Below are 14,849 nucleotides of genomic sequence, written 5' to 3' on the forward strand. Positions count from 1 at the left end.
ATGAGAGTTCCGGCACACCGATGTCCTCCCGGCGTCCCCCTGGCGTCAAGGCTGTCAAGGGCAAGGGCAGGCCACATCCTCCTCCGCCGCGCCGCCTGACCAGGCCCCGTCGCCGACCCCAAGTTCGACGCCGTCCGCGACTTCGACTGCGGCCCATGCCTACGCGGATTTGGCGGCCTCATCCGACTACAGGACGTTGTTGGACGCGCACACCGCCCTCATGTAAGCGACCAACCCGGCTCAAATCGAAGGCATCCAGCGGATGATCGATGGCCTCAGTTGCAAGTTGGGACTACTCTAGACTAGCCTCCTTGTTTTTGTATTTAGTGCTTTTTTTTTATTTCTTAATATGTAACTTTTTTTTAATTAAGTAAATTTAGTATTTCCCTTTAATTATGTTGTTTTTATATGTTTATTTTTATTTACATTTCCAAATCTAAAAATATAAATACAAAATAGAAGTAAAATGCTTAGGGCATCGCTTAGGGCGGGCTATAGTCCGACCCACTGCAGGTGAAATGAGAGGAGGATAAAATGCTGACGTGGCGGTGCATAGGGCGTCGCTTAGGGCGTCCCACTGTAGATGCCCTAATTTTATGGGCAATTAACTCAATAGATTATTTTTTTCAAAGTTCAGGGTTTTGGAAGTGAGAAATATTGTAAGTTGGGAATGTTTGTTAAGAAAATGTTGGAAATTGCCAATAAAATTAAAATACTTGTGTTCCTCACTATAGTGCAAATTTTGAACTAGTGGATACGGTCTCTCAGAATTTTTCATGGACCAAATTAATCAAGGTGAGGATATTGACATAAATACGTAATGATATATAACAATTAGTCATGTTACTTTGTTATGTATGTATGGTCATTATATATCCTTTAAATCACAAAAGCAATATTCAATTTGGTCCCCAAATATAGAGGCCAAAATTGCATATAGTTTTGTTTTGCTTAATTGACTGTTTTGTTTATAGTGTGAATCGTAACGTGCTTCCCTTGGTCCCAATTGAATAAACTTGCTTTCTTTTTCGAGTGTTGCAATCTCCAAATGTAAAGGTATGTTTTAACAAATAGTACTAGTAATAATTTTTTTTCTCATTTACTAACATACCCCTGTGTAGTTTTTGATTAAGCCTTTAGCATTGATACAACACCAAAATAAATATTGACATATTAAAAGATTACTGTATAGTAGTATTTTTTTTTTCTTTTATAAATTAAATTTTGTGAAAAAAATCTTATTAGCCTATATAACGGTGAAAGTATAATTACTATTATTTATGCGAAAGTATGACATTAATAATTTAATAGACTCCGAGTGACATTTTGTTTGTTCTTCTCCCTCGTCCGTTAATTTGTTAATGATTACATATTTGAAATGGAAATAATGCAATTTATTAATTTGTTAATGATTACATAAATGTAATTTACCATGAAGTGTGAAGGATCAACAATCTTATATATATGGCTATTTACTAAGTTTTGTTACGTTATCTAAAAATAAAATAAATGTTGTATATATACTTAAATAAATTAAATTCTAGGAGAAAGCAAATGCGAAACAAATTAAATTTCAAAATCCTCGGCATTTCTTTCGTACATTTTTAATAAAAAAATGAAAAAACCTTGCATAATTTGAACTTCCTCCGTCCCGGCTAAGATGACACATTTCTTGGCCGGCACGAGATTTTATGAGTTATTGGTTAATATGTTTAATTGAAGAGAGAAAATATGGGTGTAAGTATTAAAATAGAGAGAGAAAGAAAAATAAATATTTTAATATGATTTAGAAAATGTGGTTGAGTGTATTAATTGGAGAGAAAATTTTCTATAAAAGGAAATGTGTCATCTTAGTTGAGACAACTAAAAAGGAAAATGTATCATCTTAATACGACACTAAGGATAAACAATACGACATTAGATATATATAAAAGTAAACATATAACTAATTAAAGGTTCTACTACTTGATCAAGTGCTTTTAGAAACTATACTTCATCTTTTAGTTTGTTAACTATAATAAAAACAAACAAGGAAGATTAGAAAAAGATGAAAACGATTGCACTTTTAATACTTTCAACCAATCTTTTCCATTGGGTAATAATCATCATCCTATATAAAATGCACCAAATCTAAGATTGAGATCTAATAAAGTACTAATACCAAGAATAAAACAAAAAATGAAAGTCTTGTTCGATGATAAATTGATTTTTTCTGCCAATACATCTTCTTGAAATGACATGCACGGTGCACTTTGGCCATTGAAAAATAATGAGATTTGAGATTCACATAGAAATATTGTCTCTGATTATAAAATGGGCCTTCACATTATTTACAATTTAAGTTATTAATCATTATATTCATCTATTAACCAATGGAAATTGGGGTATCTTATAATTAAAAATTTAAGAAATGTGATTGATTGGAGAATACTTATCCATCGTTTTAAATGTCATTCATTTGATTCTTGATTTTAATCGTAAAACAACTTTAAATTTTCAATTTTGTACAACTAATTGTATCAGTTAAGTGATTAGCAACGACCTAGGATAGTTGATAAATACACATATTAGACTTTCTCCAATGGTACACTAAAACCTAAAATGTGTTAGGTAATTAACTCCAATAGTACTCTAAATCAATCTCGTTTTTAATTTTTGGAAAAAAAAATACATTTCTTTAAGTTTATACTATATTCAAATTTAATTTTTTTTTCAAATTTTGTGAGTAAAAAAAGCATAATATAGAGAATATTATTTTAAGTTTAAGTTTAGTATAAATGGTTGGAATATAATCATATTTGATGCGGCATTTACACTAAAATGAGTTTGAGCCTAGTGTAAATGGTTGAAGATGGTTTTAGTAAAAGAAAATATATTCTAGATATTGACAATTTATTGCAACTTTCTGATATATGGAGTACTAAATAGTTCAAGTTAAAACCTCAATCAACCTAAAGCAACATTTCCATTATTTCCACAATATTCAACAATTTCATTCAATTCTAAATCAACTTCAATTAAACCAAAATTATTAGGGTAAATAAATAAATAACGAAAATATGTAAAAACTAAACGTATGTAATTTCTAGCTAAAACCAATGTTTAAAAAAATAATCCCTATAAACTTAGCTTTGAAAGCAAGTTAAATACACAAATGAGTGTCCTATTTCTTCATCTTGAAAAATGGGTTTGTTTTTTAATTTTTTATATTACCAAAGCAATAGAGCAAGCTCTCAAGAATCAATGTCTATCTTTAATAGAGCCAATTAAGCAAGCATATTGAAAATCCCCAAATCTTTACAGCTGAAAAAACAACATTAAATAACATAGTACAGTAAATAATTAAGTGAACCGGTGTGTAAAATGTCTGCACCGGCGGCTAATGTTTAAGACAAAAGTGTAATCCTACGAAAATCTTGTGAAATAAATGGGGTATAATTTGAGTGGTCCAATTGCAATAAATTAGTAAAAATTGATGTATAGATAGATAGATCATAGATGGGTGCACTGTCACAACTGCACTTAAATATCAAATCAAGATCTTTGGTACCACACTCGTGATCTTCTAAATGCTTATTTTTTGTGTACACTACTTTTTATGCATCAATCGTCATTACCTGTTTTGTAAACTGATAAATTCATGTATTCAGTAAGCAAAACAGTGATCCATCCATAGAGAGAGATTTGTTCGTACAAAGAGGAGACAGTTAGCGAATATGCTATGTGTACTTTGGGGCTATTCAAATTTTTGATTAATTTCGTTTACATACAAAAGTTGGTTTATACTTTATCATTAACCAAACGAAGCAATGACATGAGATTCATTCATCATTAACCAAACGGAGCAATCTAAAACCTTTGATAAGTTTTATCAGCTTTTAAGGTGTTCACAAATTTGTACGAACAATAATCATTGGGTCTGCTCATATTCATAGTTTAAAGCAAAAAAAATTCGTTCAAGCTCGTTGATCAAACGAATCAAGTTTTTGTTTTGAGTTATTCGAATAATCATCTAATTAGTTAATTTAGCTTTAACAAAAATTTTATATTACTATATGAGTAATACTCTCAGTCTGTTAATAGATGTCTGATTTTTTATCGGCTCGTATTTTAAGAAATTATTTGATTTTGTGTGATGGAAAAAGTTAATGTGAAACACGTGTGATACTTATATATATTGATTTTATAATAAAACATGAGTGAAATGAGTTAGTGGAATGTACGGTCTACTTGTCAAAAATAGTAAAAGTGAAATATGACATTAATTGGTAGACAAACGAAATATAAAAAATGACAAATTTAATAGCGGATGAAGGGATTAATTTTTTTCAATGCATAAAATTTTTTAAACTAAAAATTGACGAGCATTGTCGGCTGAATATGTTGTTGATTCAAACATTACAAAATCAATAACAAAAAGAGTAACACACCAACTAACAAAATAAAAACATACTAGTACTATAATAATATCAGACCGATTTGTCTCCTTTAGCAAAAATATCGATCCTCAATGTATATTATATCGAAATATCGTTCACATGACCGATAACACAATCTCTTTAGATCAAGACAATCAAAAAAAAAAAAACACTAGTGATCATAACAAAAATCTTTCAATCAAGACAAATGAGAAAAAAACTAGTGATCATAATAAAATAAGAAAAATAGAAATCAAATAACTAAATGGGTTGAAACTAGAGATTGATTTGAACATTTTCTAAGATTCCAAATTTTATAGTCATACGTTTCTCGATGAATGTATAGATATTCCACGTTCATATCATGGTTCTTAATTTTTAGTATTTGGAAAACTTTTAGCCTAACCCTTTCGGCCTATCCAAGCTCGTTGTGCATTCTAATTAAAAGTATTTAACCTATATATAATAAAATGAAACATTCGAATGGCTGGCGTGTACTAATACAAATATTATGAAGTTACAAGATTGCGTATCACTTTATATTATTTAATTTAAGTTGAATTTCGGTAAATTTTATCTTATAATTATTTAATTTAAGTTGAACTTCGGTAAATTTTATCTTACGAATATAAAATATTATCTCTCTTTGTTAATTAATGTAACGGAATTTTATATGCGCAATATTAATCCATAGACAGTCAGCATTGTCTAAGCTGCGCCAAACAATTTAAGTATTTTATTCAATTGTAACAATAGAATTTATATACTGCATTGAGTTAAGTCCTGTATACTGAAATTGTTATTGCAAAAGTAAAAAAAAAAAAGCCCATTTATATAAAAAGTAAATATTATCTACACTTACTTACAATTAAAAATACTTTTTTTTTGTTATAATTACTCATAATTAGGATACTTTATATTGTGAATACATGTGTTTTTGGCTGTAATTTAAATATTACAACTTCAAATACTTATAATTGTAAGTGAGTTTTCCTAGCTAAAGTTCACAAATATTCTCATTTGTGAATAGTTTACATTCTTACCAATAGTCAAATGCATAATGCTAATAATATGTGCATTCAACTTTTTAACATTTCATGACGTATTGACTAAAATATAGTTATGCAAATTAGAGAATTTTATTGCTTGATATATTTTATTTGATTTGATATATGTGATTTATTGACTTTCATAGTAAATTAATTTGAAGGAGAAGTTAAAATTAACAATCAACATAAAATATATGGGAAATTAAAAAATTTGCTTTTGAAATTTTTATTTCAAATTTTTTTAATTTATTTATAGGATCAATATGTTCATTTGTGAGCGTGTAAAATTAAGCATGTGTAAATTTAGAGACCTAATATTAATATCTCAGAGATAAAGTAAAGAAACATAGAACCAAATTATTCCATTCATGTTGTTGGAACTTGGAATAAAATCACCAAATCATTTGCAGAACATACATCTCCCAATAATCGTAATGTGCAATGGATTTGTTAGAAGAAATTGACAGCTCTCATCCACCAATATATTCCAGTAATGCGTTGCACTTTAATTTATTTCATCTTCAAAATTAGTGTATATTATTGGTGTGAAAAATATAGTTCATCATTTGAGGATCCAATCTTCAATTCTTATCCTTTTTGTTGCCCAACTATTTTGGGAAATTTTGCTTCAATTCAACATAATTATTGTCACCCATATGGCCATATCGAAAATCATGTCTTACAAGAAAGAATGACGGCTTAAATAGTAATGTGTGCTCTCTTTTTATACATTATGTCAATTTAGTGTTGGATGGATGTGTATAATTAGAAATATCTGTTCAATTTTTTGAAATTCACGTATAAATCTGATTAGTTCATCGAATTTAGGATAAGGTTTGAAAATATCTAACTTTATAAATTATAATATGATTAGCCGGCAGAGTAAGATTGACGGAACTTGATAAATTGTCATAAGTGCAACTGTTGCTAAATTTAGAGGATTAAATTTGAAAATATTTAACCCTGTAAAAAAAATACTCATCCACAAAAAATAGAGCAATTTGTGTATGATTCGAGTTTTAATGTAGAATTTGTAAAGTACGAGAAAAGGGAAAAAAGTAAGAGAGAAGGAGAAAAAGTAAGCGAGAAGTAGTGTTAGTGGAATGATGTGCAGGTTATTATTTGTTGAAAACTTTCAATAAATAAATGTACTATATTTTTTATGTACGACCAAAAATGGTAATTATGCTCTATTTTTTTTGTGACGGAGGGAGTATATTACACACATATATATATATATATATATATATATGCTCTTATAACTGCTGCAATGTCATGAGATTTTTTATCACTTTTTTTCGGAGAATTTAATCAATGATGAATTTATATGTACACAAAAATGACTGTATTTTGTTTGTTGTTTTATAATTGTGGTTATAATTTAATTTTAAAGGGGGGACTTATAAATGAAAGGAAAAATATATTGTCAAATGATTGGCATTAGAAAAATGTCCCAAGAAATGCCCACCCTTATTTATATCACATGGGCACTAAAAAACGACTCTAAGAATAGACCTCGATGGTTACAGGCACCACTTAAGGTGTACAATTAATCAAAATGTTTATTGGTCCTTTTTTATTTTGATTTTTTTTTTTCATTTAATTATCAAATTCTTTTCCAAATTTCCCCATTTTCCAAGTTTATTTTTCAATTTGGAGGCCTAGAGAAGGAAGAAAATGAAGGAGACAAGTGTCAACACGTAGGCACAATTTGGTATATATCGCATTCATGCCATGTTCGTATCATGTTCGTTTCGTGTATGTGCCGGCATGAGTCGTAGATATGTTATATTTGTGCTAATAGTTTTGTTATTGTGTGGTGTTCAGTTTCGTCTTAGATATCGTCTCAACGAGATAATGACTCAGACAACTTAAATTTATTAGGACTTTTAAAATCAGCCAATTTTCTCCATTTGTTAGGCCTAGAGCAAACCGATTTTCGATGATTCTTATTCTCCATATTACTATAAGTTTTTGAGATGTATTAAAATTATAGCTCGCAAAATATTATGAGATCTTATTAGGGCGCAAAATGCACGTCAACTGTCTGAGGTTCGTGCATTTCTATAATATTCTGCCAAACACAAATCAAATAAGATGAATCCATCAATAAAATTATTATTAAAAAATTGGGGCAATCAAGATTCAGTTAACACAATCCAACACAAAGACAGTCTAGTTTAGAGGTCACATTTTGATATACGCGTGACACGAATCATATAATATTTGTTTATTAAATTTCCACATTATATTTATCTAATCCAATATTAAATGTAAATAGTTATAGACTACTGCAGTCGAACAAAATTTATTTATGTAAATTGCCTGTGAAACACCATTTTGACCGACAGTCAGATTTATAGCACAGCAAGAATTGCATGGTTCATGTTTTAGAATCTCAACAGTATTATAAAAAAAATGTAATCATATTGCTTTTTACATATAGTAAGAAAAAACTATTAATGATTTAAGGTAATTGTGAAATATTGCCGCACAACTTTTTAATTCAGTAGGCATATTTTGATATTTAGAAAGTTGACTGTAAATAAAGATTTAGGCTTATTTCGAAACATATGGTGGATACTTGACTGGATACATATAATCAAACTAATAATTTTATGCAATTCATATAATATACTTACTTCATTCCTGGTAAAATACAATGAATTACTCCCTCCGTCCCACAATAATTGTCACTCTTATTGTGAACATGAGTTTTAAGAAATGTAAAAAAAAATTGGTTGGAAAAGTCAGTGGAATGTGAGACCCATATTTTTATATTGGTTTACAATAAAATGTGAGTGAAGTGAGTTAGTAGAATGTGTGAAATACTTACCATTTATTGTAAAATGAAGTGTGACAATTATTGCGGGACGCGCTGAAATGGAAAAGAGTGACAATTATTGTGGGACGGAGGGAGTAATACCTAAGACTATAAATTTATCAGTAATTCCCATATAATGAAACAAGAATACTCCGTTTGTTTGTCATTAGAAGTCTCATTTTTTGGCGGCACGGATTTTTGAAAATGTTAAAAAAGTGGGTGAAAAAAATGAAATACGAGTCTCACTTGTATATATTAGTTTAAAATTAAATTTGAGTTAAATGAGTTTGTGGAATGTGAGACTTATCAATATTTACAGAAATAATAAATCAGAATTTTTATTCGCGGATGGATTATAATAAAAAAAAAGGGACGGAGGGAGTAGAATGTAAAAATAATCAAGGTAAAAATAAAAAATAGGGGCTTTTCAGAAAAGAAAAAGAAATAATAGATGTGATAGAGACTAATGCATAGGTTGAGAGTAGTATCCAATTCCTACAAAGGAGGAGCCACACAGTAAATGGGCCCCACCCTTCCTCTCATCTTTGACCACTCTAATATTTTCTTACCACGTAGAAAGACACGTAAACAAAGTAAAAATACTGTCGCCGTACACAAATAATGTCGCCACATGTTTTCTTTATGCATTTTCAAAAATTGGTTGATTAGTTGTGAAGAAAATGCTGTTCTTATTTTTATTAATGTTAAAGAATAATTTAGGTTTTTTAAATATATTGTAGTCCTAATAGTTATTTATGTCAAAAGCTAGGATAATCCGATCAATTGCATTCACTTCTAGGTACATATTGAAAGTTCAATCTATGCCGATGTTCTTTTGCCATTTCTAACTAAAAACTTCTTAAAATCTCCATTCTTATGTATTTTTGGAGAGGCGGATGGATTAAAATTTAAAAAGTTATGGAGGAGTGGTTTTTAAAATTAGAACTAATCCAAACTTGAAATATATTTTTATATAAAAATAACATATTATTATTATTATTATTATTATTATTATTATAACGAATATAAAGTATTTGTGTTGAAAAATTCTAATGCTAGTATTTAGTAGTATTAGATTTCGAATTGTGATAGTACTAGATTTTCTAATTTTCCAATTTTAGCATTGAATTATCAGATCTTCATATTTTTATATGCAATCTCAATTTTTCGGATCAAATCAAATTTCATAGTTTAGATTTTAAATTTTTGGACAGTTCAAATCGAATCGTATTCATATTTTATAAAAAAATTTGATTTCCAAATCAGATCAAATTGGGAAAAAACATTTATGTAAACCAAATGCTTGCCTTAAAATAGAAGATGGCCATGAGTGATTCAGTCTCTATTTTATGAACATTAATTTTACCAAATTGCCCCCGCGTGAGAAAAATTATTCTAACTGCACACGTTTGTTTGAGGCGTGTTTGGGTGGGGACCGGACTTTTGGGGTCAATTGCCCAATTTGTTATGGCAAAACCATTCTTTTATAGGACTGCTTATTCTATTCTTCATAAGAAGAAATTACAAAAATCCTAGTCTCATTTAAATATTTATTGTCCACAATAAATAACAATCAAGTACTGTCGAAAGTTGTGATGATGGAAGTGGGCAACAACAAGAAACGCCAATCTCTTCTTTTCACCTCACTTTATATACTTTTCATGTGCTTATTATTACAAAATCCCTCTCTCTAGAGAGATTTGTAGGGTTAAAAAGGGTTTTTTCACATCAACCAACCAACATAAACTATGCAACACCTTTTTTTCTCTGTAAAATCTGTACACTTCATTATTAAAATCCCTCCACCAATATTTTGAATCTTTTTTGGTTGGGAAAAAAAGAGTTTACTCCCTTCCCTATGCCTATCTTTCAAATCTTCTTCACATTTTCTTGGTGGATCAAAAAAGAAATAATCCCACAACCATTTTTTCTCCTTTCCCACTATTCCCATGTACAAAAATCTATACTACTATAACTTACTTCCATCTTCCATCGATAGCCGGCAGGCCGACCGACCCACAAAAACTCGGCCCATTCACCGAGAGCGCCTCTCTGGGCGGGCATTGCTCGTAAAAGTCTGATTCGATCGTGTTTTCTTGCGTGGGCTCATCTATCCTCGACGAATATTCTTCCCACAAAATCGCGGAATCTCTTGGAGTAGAGCTTGGGGTCGACGGCGGAGATTGAGGTGGGGTCGACTTGTAGCGATTTGTAGGCGTGTTCAAACTTCTTGGTCAGATCATAGTCTTGTAAAATGTCTATGATGCCAAAGTAGAGGACCACTTCGTAGATTTCGCCACTGCGTGAGGATGCCTGGCTGTTCAACCCTCCCCGTGTGTATTGGTCCACGCTCCTTCGAGTGGCTCGCTCGGCTCGTGCTGGCATGTTGGCCCCGAGCCTGATCAATGACTTCCTGAAAACCATAGAGATTCTATCATGAGCTCCCAATCTTGACTTTTCTTAAAGATTTCCCAATAATTCGGTAATTATGTTTTTTTTACTAAACCCCAATCTTAAATTTGATCCAATGTATAAATAATTATCTAAAGAAACAGCAATCATACAAGTCCAGACTCTAAGCATAAACGTACCCCACATAACTATATTTGATAAACAACCACTTAGATTTATTTCCACAAATTTGAAGGCCCTCCCAATAATATCAAAGACTAATAATAGTACACATGTTTATTATAAAACAAATCAAATTAGCCATCACAAAAATGTTAAATAAATACCTGCCCGATAGAACCCGGTCCATGTCTTGCAGTTCGGCTTCAAGGAATCGACAGCCACGCATGAATTTTTCGTTCTTGTACGAATCATTCTTCCCTGTGGAACCAGTATCTCACTATGAGCGATCTTCATCTTACACAAAAATAATTAATCCACAGATGAAAATTTAATTTACCTGTGCGGAGCAGAAATGGCGATAAACCAATCTTGTCAGCAGTGCTAGTAGCATCGCGGAAATGAAGACCGACTAAGAGACTGTAATCCATTATCCTTTCCGTTTCCAGGAATTCACAGTCACGATCAATTTGTCTGCAAGTTCGATGCAAGAAAAGAAATTAGCAACGAGCATATTTGATAAAACGGAATAGACATAAAAGAAGAGAAATGCAAACTAACTTGATAAGTTCTTGATACCAATTTGTTTGCAGCCTAAATTTATAATCGAGGTCAAGGTCTTTCAAGGTTGTGGTCTCATCGATATCTGCCTTGAGCTTATCCGTTGTGCGTCCATGGGAGGATCCTTTCAAATCGAACCTTCTATGGATTCGATACTCTGAACAGAACAAATTCCCCATCACAATGAACCGCGTCTAGTAGATAACAAAAACGATATAAATCAGCCTCGACATATAAACATATATAACCTACAACTAAAATTTCAGCAAACACTACATACCTTAACACCACCCACCGGCTTCACACAATGAACACCGTAAAACTTAGTCACCAGAGAATTTTCGTAACGACAGATGTGCTGATAGTAACTGGGAAGCATCTTTATAAGCACCTACAACAACACACAATGAATCAACTTCAGTTTCAAAAGGGACCAAGTTGTAATTTGAAAATGGTCTAAAGCATCTTCATGTTTCAAACTTTATAAGTCAAAAAAGAGAAAGCAACCAACCAACCTTGACTTCTGATTTCTTCACAGTTTTGATCATGAAACGATCATCCTGTGTTAAGTAAAAGAAACTTCCACTCTTCCCAGGAGACGAAAGCTCCCTCAACGCATCATTCCCACAGATCGCTAACATGTAATCCGCGGGATCCACTTGAAACAGCTGCCTCAAATGCCTGACGATTCACAAATTCAGATTAAAACAAACTCAAATCAAGAAACATCACAAATTGTTGATTACCTAAACACAACAGGATTGTAATCCTTCCACCAGAACTCCGCGGATTGATGCGGCGGTGTGATCTTCGAACCCTGCGAGGGAAACCTAGTCCAGAACTTCTCCTTCGACTCGAAATCACTCAGCTTGAGCTGCCGCAAGTTCGAAGCATGCTTCCCCACAGAATGCCTTCACAAAACACCAAATTCAATACAAACAAATCTACACACAAAAATTCAATAAAAACAAGCTCGGTTTCTACCTTATCCCCAACTGGAGATTGAGCATGAGCTCGTAATTCTTGTGCCCCTTCGAAATAGTGACCCCCGGCTTCTTCGCCTCGCCGCTAAAACAACAAGGATTCCTCCTAAACTGCTGAAATCCTCCCTCCTGATTGAAGACAGCATTGTCAATAATGTCACAAGTGATATCCCCAGCTTCCCCATCCGACTCCCAAACGCAAATCCTCTTCTTCCCACTGCCAGCCACGGTAACACCGCCTTCCTCCTCCCCCACCATCAGCGGCGCCGAGAGCTTTTGACTAAAACACCCCTTCCAGCCCTCCTCAATCCCAACCCTAACCGAATGAGCTGGATAAAATGTACCGTTGAGTATCTGCGCTTTGCTGCTAGCATTGCTGCACAAATCATTCGACCAGCTCCCCATGTAGCAGCTCCCGTCCGGCCAGGTGAAAACCCCCTGCCCCTTCGGAACGCCGTTTTCCCAATTTCCGTCGAATCGATTCTTATTATTCCACACCAAAACGCCTCTCCCGTGAATAATTCCGTTTTTCCACTCTCCGATATACTCATTCCCGTTGCTCCACACATACCTCCCCCTCCCGTCCTGCAAATTCCTCTTCCACTGCCCCTCGTAGTAATCGCCATTGCTGTAATGCTTCACGCCGTAGCCGTGCTTCCGATCCCCCGACCACGAGCCGCGGTAGGTGTCCCCGTCGGGGCCGATGAACGTCCCCGTGCCTTCCATCCGCCCCGATTTGAACTCGCCTTCGAAAGTAGCGCCGGACGGCCACGAGAACTTCCCCTTCCCGCTCGCCTTCCCCTTCTTCCAGTCGCCCTCGTACATGCACCCGTCCTCCCACAGGTACTTCCCCGATCCGTGCGGAGTGTTGTTCGAGAACGTCCCGATGTACAGATCCCCGTTCGGAAGGCGCTTCTCCGTCAGGCTGACCGCGCCTACGTCGCTGATTGAAGTCGGCGCCACGCGGCGGCTCGTCGCCTGAGGCTTCCCCCGCGGGAGGATGATTACTGACCTCGGCGTCGTTGTGGTGGTGGTGGCGTCGATTGATTTCTGAGATTCTCTCTCTGGAATTTCGTCGGCTTGCTTCTTCACTGTGGCTTCCGCTTCTGGCATTTTCCCCAATTTTTCCGTCAATGGCGTGAATCAACTAGGTTTTTTAATTTCTGCGGCAATTTTGAATCCTATTGCTCACCTATTGCCGGCGGAAGTGAGAAATCGAGCTCCGACAACATTCCGGTGGAATACACAGAGAGAGAGCTTGCAATCGCAACAGGCAGAAGAGTAGAGGTGAGGTTTCTATAGAGATGAAAAATTGAAATGAATCAAAGCTCAAAAAAAGAAATCTGAGCAAAAAATAGAAATAAAATCTGCAATTTTTGAAGAATAAAAAGAGAAGAAGAGAGAGAAAATTAGTGTGTGTATGCGTGAGAGAAAGAGAGAGAGAACGCCTATACATACATATACACGTGGAGTTGAAATGACGAATATGCCCTTGCGGGCAGTTGCCCCAAACAGAGGAATGTGGCTCTGACGCCGTGGTGACGTGACGGCGGCGGGGCAGGGACAGGTAATTTCTGTTGCCGAATATGCCCCTGGTGATTCCGGTTTGTTACGGGACTGCCACGTCGCTGGATTCCGACTGTTTTGGATTAAAAACGGCGCGCCTTTAATTAATTAAGGTGGATTATGAATTAATGTGGTTTTAATTAATTATTGCTATTATTGATTGCAGAATCTGACTTGGCTTAGTTTGGTTGAGAAGATTGGAAGTCTTCATAATTTTTGATTGGGTGTTAATTAAAATAGCAAATTATGAGGTTTGGATTAATTTTTAATTAGGATAGTATTGTTGGGTTGATTGTTTTTCTTTTGCCATTTGTAGGAATATCTAATTTTAGCTTTACGATTACGATTAAGGAATGCGATTTTCAATTCTTACTTATTTAATTAATCCAATTTCAATTCTAGATTTTTAGAATAATAATTTACAATTAATAGTTGATTTTGACCTAAAATCATGAAATTTTTTATAAATTGGTAAGAATCGTGGAAAATCATCATTTGATTGACATCTATATTTATGCATTCGTCATCAATTTTCCTTTTTATTATTTGCATATTCTAGATATTATGGAGTGAATTATAGGTTATGCTGATAATATTTAAATTTGTTATAATTAACTTAACCAGGTGTATTATTATGGATGTATCTGACCAGTCAAGGATCTTATTTCCAAAAAAATAAGCTTACTATTTTTGTATTATGTTTTCTATATAGTATAAATAAATCAATGTGCCTAAGAAATTGACTTTTTAGCAACTGTGCCTAAGAATCTTATCATTCCAAATGTGGTTGAAAAATTATCCACTTGTGTTATTGCAAAGTGAGTAGGTTTAGCCCTAAATGGTGTAGTAGGAAAATGTTTATTCTACTTTTATTGCA

The 14,849-nt window shown here is 33.5% G+C and overlaps 1 protein-coding gene across 1 annotated transcript; it reads right to left on the minus strand.

Moving 5' to 3' along the window:
• Positions 1 to 10,033: 10,033 nt before the first annotated feature.
• LOC125205904 (phosphatidylinositol 4-phosphate 5-kinase 2-like) lies at positions 10,034 to 13,831 on the minus strand. The gene is made up of 8 exons (XM_048105097.2): positions 12,408 to 13,831; positions 12,170 to 12,334; positions 11,939 to 12,104; positions 11,704 to 11,814; positions 11,424 to 11,617; positions 11,203 to 11,336; positions 11,030 to 11,123; positions 10,034 to 10,704 (listed from the first exon to the last, which is right to left on the minus strand). Exons 1-8 carry the CDS (start codon positions 13,517 to 13,519, stop codon positions 10,398 to 10,400), a joined length of 2,283 nt encoding a protein of 760 aa, XP_047961054.1. The 5' UTR covers positions 13,520 to 13,831; the 3' UTR covers positions 10,034 to 10,397.
• Positions 13,832 to 14,849: the final 1,018 nt, after the last annotated feature.

The sequence above is a fragment of the Salvia hispanica genome, chromosome 6, assembly GCF_029641045.1.
Source record: "Salvia hispanica isolate PSC_SH4W2 chromosome 6, Shi_PSC_v1, whole genome shotgun sequence".
Taxonomy (NCBI): Eukaryota; Viridiplantae; Streptophyta; class Magnoliopsida; order Lamiales; family Lamiaceae; genus Salvia; species Salvia hispanica.

Excerpts from the sequence above, each read along its gene's own strand:
- LOC125205904 (XM_048105097.2), bottom strand. The coding sequence starts at position 13,519 with ATGCCAGAAGCGGAAGCCACAGTGAAGAAGCAAGCCGACGAAATTCCA. Across the intron at positions 12,105-12,169 it reads TACAATCCTGTTGTGTTTAG|GCATTTGAGGCAGCTGTTTC; the intron begins GTAATCAACAAT and ends GTGAATCGTCAG. Across the intron at positions 11,124-11,202 it reads GCCATTTCTGCTCCGCACAG|GGAAGAATGATTCGTACAAG; the intron begins GTAAATTAAATT and ends CTGGTTCCACAG.